This window comes from Condylura cristata, unplaced genomic scaffold, assembly GCF_000260355.1.
Source record: "Condylura cristata isolate star-nosed mole 26May11 unplaced genomic scaffold, ConCri1.0 scaffold00012, whole genome shotgun sequence".
NCBI lineage: Eukaryota > Metazoa > Chordata > Mammalia > Eulipotyphla > Talpidae > Condylura > Condylura cristata.
In genome coordinates, this window is record NW_004567113.1 from 3797626 (window position 1) to 3804905 (window position 7280).

Sequence of the window (7280 nt, forward strand, 5' to 3'; positions counted from 1 at the left end):
GGTCAGGAGAGGTCTGCCACACCATGTGGTCACCTCCAGGGCAGGCGGGGATAGAACTCATGCGGAAGAGGCTTTAGATTCTCAGTGCTGTGCTTTTAACCCGCTGCACCACCAGGGAGGGCCAGAACACCGTAATTTTTAATAAAATGATTGAAATATAAAAAGTTAAAATTATCAAAAATCAAAGATAAAGAAAAAATTGTTTAAATATGTATATGTATAACATCATTGTTAATTTTTGTACTTAGTTTAAGAATAAGCTAATTTAAGTTTAAAAAAATGAGATACTACCTAACCACTGTGAGAATGGCCCATATAAAAAAGAATGGATTAAACAATTGTTAGTGAATTTATGGTGAAAAGGAATTCTCATTCATCTTTGATGTAAAAGCAAGTTGAAGCAGTCTCTTTGGGAAAGGTATGAGGATTTCTCAAGAAAATAAAAATGGAAATTCCAAATGATCACGTAATACCTCTATTAGGTATTTATTCTAAAAGTATGAAGTCTCTATTACAAAAATATTTGTGCATGTCTATGTACATAGCAAGTGTCCAAATTGCCAACTCATCAACCAACCTAAGTGCCCTTTTTTTCTTTTTTACTTTATTTGTTCATACAGAACTGGGGTACAGGCCAGAGGCTCAGGGGTGGCGAGAGGCCTTACCAGAGACAGAGTGAGGATCAGAACAGGCAGATTTAACGAGGTACACTGCTGAGGGGAGCTGCAGGCGGGTCAGGAGAGGTCTGCCGCACCATGCGGTTACCTCCCGGGCAGGCGGGAATCGAACTCATGCGGAAGTAGCTTTAGCTTCTCAGTGCTGTGCTTTAACCTGCTGCGCCACCAGGGAGGGACCTAAGTGCCCTTTAACAGGTGAATTGAGAAAGAAATTATGGGATATGGTTTCAGTAGACTACTACACAGCATTGAAAAATTATGAAATAGGTGCTTTTGGGGCAAAATGGATGAACTTCAAGGTGATCATGTAATAAGTCAGAAAGTGAAAGAGTGATAACAGATGGTCACACTCCTCTGTGGAATATAAATAACAACAAAAACAAAACACAAAAACAGGTAAAATACAATAGGATTAAATCTTGAAGACAGTGAAAGAATGGTTACCAGAAGGAAGAGGGGCGGGAGGAGGGTTGGGTAAGGAACTAGATGGGGTATTGCCATGTTTGGTTTGGTAAAAGGTGAATGGAACATTTGTACATGTAGAAAAGTAAAACTGTCACCCCCAAATTAAAATTAAAAAAAGGTAAATACAAGCAGATGTGTATATATATATTTACTTATATACATTTATATATAGTCTACATATATATAGCAAGTGTGCATACACATTTATTACATATTACATATATTTTTAAATAAAAGAATAAGCCAAAATTTATAAAAAAAATGTCTGGAAAACATTTCATCATAGGAAGGGAGTAAATAAGTAATAACAGTACCTGGTTAGCTTTGGAAACATAAACTATTTCATATAAATAAAAGAACGTCAAAGATCATTTTAAAAAAACCACAGTGAGGCCCTTCCTGGTGGTGCAGCGGGTTAAAGCACAGCACTAAGAAGCCAAAGCCACTTCAGCATGAGTTCGATCCTGTCCCCCTCCCCAGGTGATCCACATCCACATGGCTGGAAGACCTTTTCTAACCCACCCCCTGCTCCCCTCACCAGTGTACTTTGTCGATTTGCCTGTTCTGCTCCCCACTCTGTCTCTGGTGAATCCTCTCCCCGCACCTGCACCTCTGACCTGTACCCCAGTTCTTTATGCATAAATAGATAAATCTTGAAAAAAAAGCACAATGAACCAAAAGTGAAGTGAAATAAATGAATGAACCTGTATCACATGATGTGGAGGAATAGAGAAGTACTTGTGTACTTGAAAACATTATCACTTGTAAGACAAAATAATTTGACTGTACATCTTATTAGATTAATTTTTTTTTTGAAATCATACAGTTTTATGTAGTGTTGTGGTACTGACTGCATACAGTTGTTTTTCTGATACTAATTTAACCATATTATGGGGTAAAGCAGAGTAAAAAGTTATGAGGTTGTCCTTGAGAATCAGGATCTTTGGTGTGGGAGAAAGAAGATAGAGCTGTAAAATCAGTGAGGTTTAATAAACAGCCCAATCCTACTTTTTTTTCTTTTCGGTGATAATTTTATTTTTTTCTCTTGAATTCTATATTTTTAAAATTTACTTTAATTAATTTATGTTCTACATCCTTCTCCATTTTGTGCATTTTTTTTCATCTCATTGTAATCCCCATGGACTTCCTACCACCAATCCACCTGTTTGCAATTCACCAAGGTCCTGTGCACTCTTCCAACACCAGTTTTGATCCCATTCCCCTCTCCACCCCAGTAAAATGTCTCTGGTTTATAGTTGTTCCTTGTTTTTAATTTTTATTTTATTACAATTGCCTTATCCCTCCCCCTACACTCCTGCTATGAGTGAAACCATCCAGTATTTTTCTTTTTCTTTCTGGCTTATTTCACTAAGCATAATCCCTTCTAGCTCCATCCATGTTGCTGCAAAAGGCATGAGTTTATCTTTTGTGGTTGTTGAGTAATATTCCATTGTGTATATGTACCCTGTCTTCTTAATCCAGCCATCTATTTTTGGGCACTTGGGTTGATTCCACATCTTCCCTACTGTAAATAGAATACCAATAAACACAGGCATGCAAGTGTCCTTTTAAATCAATGTTTTTGTGTCCTTTGGGTAGATACCTAGGAGTGGGATTCCTGGGTCATATGGAAGCTGCATTTTTAGTAATTTGAGAAAACTCCATACAGCTTTCCATAGTGGTTATACCAATTTGCATTCCCAGGTTTGTTTTTTTCTTGAGACAGTGGTCAATCCAGTTTTTCTGACTACCCTAAGGACTCAAATTATGGTCTCTAAACTTTAAATTAGACCAGGGATCCTGGAGAAATTCTCACTTGGGGCAGGAAATGTAAAAGATGGGTCGGAGTAACTTGTTATAAAAGAAGCAAATGCATTATTAATAACACTCAAAAGAACTTTGAAGGTAACCTAAGAGGCTTCCCTTGCTCAAAGATGGGTCAGTTTGAACATCAGTCATATTAACTGCAGTGTATTGAGAGAAATTAAAATAATTGAATCCATTAGTTTATGGCACCTATCTCAATGAGGGCATAAAGTGTATTTCTCTCTCTTCCCCACACCCACACCAACATCCACACCTGACACTCCCCCCCCCCCACACACACACACTCAAAAGCCTCAGTAAGCACTTTCAGCAAATACTCTGGAGCCAAATTATTATTCTAGGAATGTAAAATCAGATACAAAAAAAGCTGAAAGTTTGAATAAAGCATTTATCTGGGCTTTACTATGCCAATTATATCACAAGATAACAAAAATTAATGGACAGTTGGTCTTCTTAAAAATATTCCCAGCCCTCTCAGGTGGCACAATGGGTTAGGACGCAGCACTGCAAGCTAGCTGCAGCCACTTGAGTGTGAGTTCGATCCTCGGCTGGGGAGGTGATACACATGACATAGCAGACCTCTCCTGTCTTGCCCGCAGCTTCCCTCAGCAGTGTACCTAGTTGATCTGCCTTGTCTGCTCCCTACTCTGTCTCTGGTGAATCCTCACTCACTGCCCTAGCACCTCTGGTCTGTACCCCAGGTCTGTATGCATAAATAAGTAAATCTTTTTTAAAAAAAAGTATTCCTGTTAATAAGTAATAAGATTTTTAAAAAGTTATCATTTCTTCATCCCTGATCAGTGAATGGATGTAGGTTGACTATCATTAATAGTATCATTCTTTAATATTATTACTATTCATTTATTATTAATAATATTAGGAAGTGATAAAGAAGTACACCACCACAAATGAAGTGGTCTTGCCAAGAAAATCAAATCTACACTTGATTCAGGTGCTCTCACCAAGACAAATAACTTTTTTTAAAAAGATTGATTTATGCTTATAGAACTAGAATACAGGTCAGAGGTGTGAGAAGATTTACCAGATACAGAGTGGAGAGCAGAACAGGTAGACTGACAAAGTACACTGCTGAGGGGAGCAGTGGGCCGGTCAGAAGAGGTCTGCCACACCATGTGGGTCAGCTCCCTGGCCAGGGATCGAACTCATGCTTCCATGGCTTTGGAGAGTTTTATAATGCGGCGCTTTAACCCGTTGAGCCACCAAGGAGAGCCTGACATATGACTTTTTTTATAGTTCTCTGAGTCATATCCACAGGGACCTTCTGGGGTAACCCAGAAACAAACTTGCTACGCACACCCCCTTTTATTTCTAATCAGGGTGTTGAATCCCCAGTATCCTTTCCTGAAATGTTCCTGTGTTCTATTGATTGAATCTAAGGATTTAAATTTTCTTCTTTTGTTTTCTACTAAAATTCCTTTATAAACACCATCCAGACCCCATCTACTTGCACCAAAAATTCATACATTGAACATTCTCTCCAACAGTGTTCTGAACATACTGGTGTTTTCTTTGTACTTCAAATTCAGTCACTCAACCCTGCTGTTCCCCCCCCCCCCTTAGAATGCAGAATCCCCAGATTGCTTCATGGCGGGATGTTTTTTATGATGAGCCTTTGCTGAAACATTGCCTCTGAAAGATGTTCCCTTCTTGACCACGAAGAGTCACTCTCATCACTTCACATTTTCTTCGTTAACCTTGTCAGCTCACAAGATAGTCTTCCTGACATGGAAGCAGCCCAAATGCCCAAAAGTAGATGACTGGATTAAAAAGATGTGGTACATATATACAAGTGAATATTACACAGCAACCAAAAAAGATAAACATGTGCCTTTTGCAGCAACATGGATGGAGCTGGAAAAGATCATGCTTAGTGAAATAAGCCAAAAAGAAAAGGAAAAATACCACATGGTTTTACTCATAGCAGGAGTATAAAGGACCAGGGGAGAAAATAATAATAATAATGAACAACTATAAACCAGAGACATTTTATAGGGGTGGAGTGGGGAATGGGATCAAAAACAGTGGGGGGAGGGAAATGCATCGGACTTTGGTGATGGCACATGGGTGATTTGGTGATGGGAAGCCCAGGGGGATTACACCTGAGATGGAAAATGGCACAAAATGATGGAAAAATAAACTATATATATATATATATATGTATGTATGTATGTATGTATGTATGTATATAAGATTGTCTTCCTGCCTCTAGCACAAAAGTTACATTGAGAAAGGGCCTCCAGCACATACTACTCCTTAGCTAGAGCACTCACACATGCACATAGTTCAGAATGGGCGCACCTTTATGTATTTGTTCACTGAACGCTGAATACTCGAATACTCTAACTGATATGCTGCTGACAACAGGTGTTTAGTAAGTTAATGAAATGGTACCAACAGATTTTTCAAATTCTACCCCAAAATAACACTAAGCATAGTCTCTATTTTAAACTTCACTCTTTGATTGATACTCATAATGAGCCCAACTCACATTAGATTCTTGTTATGGAGGGTGGAACAAAAATAGAAACAGAGGTGGAACTAGGCTACCCTCAGCCCACTCCTGTGGTCAGTCTGACCACCATAGTCAGTTATGCATGGGTTAACCCATGTTTTTTCTAATGGGGTGCAATATTAAGTGTCTTAGCCCAAAATATTAAACTTGAGCTATGAACTCTCTAGAGATATCTTGCACTCTATCTCCTCTGTTATATAAAGTCACATAGTAAACGCGATGAAGTTATCACACTTCCTGAAGAGGAGTCATTCTGCGGGTCTAGTGCTGACTCTTCAATACTTCAGTGACTTGAAAAAATATTGCTCTGTAAGGATACAACAGATGAAGTCCATGGCCCTGTAATGAATTCTACTTTGCTTTATAAAGGATAATTTTGGTTGATTGACTAATAGATAAAAGGAAAATGTTGCTCCAGAGAGGTAGAGCTCAAATCAAGTTACAAAAAAAAGTGTGCACTTGCCCCTCCCTGGTGGCGCAGCAGGTTAAAGCACAGCATTAAGAAGCTTAAGCCGGTCCCTCCCTGGTGGCGCAGCGGGGTAAAGCACAACACTGAGAATCTAAAGCCACTTCCGCATGAGTTTGATTCCCACCTGCCCCGGAGGTGACCACATGGCGCGGCAGACCTCTCCTGACCCACCCGCTGCTCCCCTCAGCAGTGTACTTCGTCAATCTGCCTGTTCTGTTCCCCACTCTGTCTCTGGTGAAGCCTCTCACCTCCCCTGAACCTCTGGTCTTACCCCAGTTCTGTATGCACAAATAAATAAATCTTTAAAAAAAAAAAAGTATGCACTCTAAGGTTCTACTTCAGTGAAAACACACGTACACACATACACACATGCCACATGTATTAGATAGTAGTTTCTTGGTGCTAGGACTATGGGGTTACCTTTAATTTCCCACTATGCACACATTTTGATATTGTAATAACAACAAAAAAGCATTCTCAATTCAAATGATGGTAATATTGAAATGTTATGACTTTCATGTTCAAATGAAAAAAATATATATTTTTTTAACCAGGTAACTTGGGCAGATTTCTACTGGGAAATTTGCAGTACCACACTTTTGGTCTTTAAACCTGACTTGTTGGACATGCATCCAAGGCTGGTGATGTTACGGAAGAGAGTTCAAGCCATCCCAGCAATTGCTGACTGGATACAACGAAGGCCCCAAACCAAACTCTAAGTGATACCTGCTCCCTCCTAAATTTTGTGGTTCTTCAAGCCTCCTCCCATTAGAGAAGACAGCTATACCAGCCTTCCACATAACTCACACTTCCCTCCCAGTTCCATCACGAGTTTCACCTTTGCCATATTCTGTTTGAAAAAATAAATAGAAAAATAGCATGTAGTTTCCAGTATCTTTTTCTTTTTTCCAGAATAGTTTCACATCACCTACAAATGAGGAAAAACAGTTTACATGAAGGCCTCACTTTGCACCTGTTCCAACATGTGTGAATATCAGTCACAATGGTTTACCTAAATAACACATATCCCACACAAAAAGTTATGGTTTGGACTTCAGTTGTCTTGTTATATTTACTATGATTGATTGTCTAAAGTACAAAGTTTCCTGCTATGTAGACAAAAGATAAATATGTTATCCATACAAAGACAGTAAGTGAGTTGTTGGGTGACATACTTGTTTCTCAGGGATGAAATCACTTGAGATTTTTTAAAGATAATTGAAAAAGGGAACTCACCAGCAATGATGTAGATGCATCTAGGGGTAACACTAGAGTAAAGTTCAAACTGAACCGAAGTGGAAAGTATTGA

The 7280-nt window shown here is 39.0% G+C and overlaps 1 protein-coding gene across 1 annotated transcript in view; it reads left to right on the plus strand.

Annotated features, from left to right (window-relative positions):
- The window catches only part of HPGDS (hematopoietic prostaglandin D synthase), a 30789-nt gene extending 24011 nt beyond the window's left edge, over positions 1-6778 (plus strand). Inside the window, exon 5 of the mRNA XM_004681114.2 lies at positions 6526-6778. Coding sequence (XP_004681171.1) covers positions 6526-6690 — 165 coding nt within the window. The 3' untranslated portion in view covers positions 6691-6778. The remainder of the gene's footprint in view (positions 1-6525) is intronic.
- Positions 6779-7280: the final 502 nt, after the last annotated feature.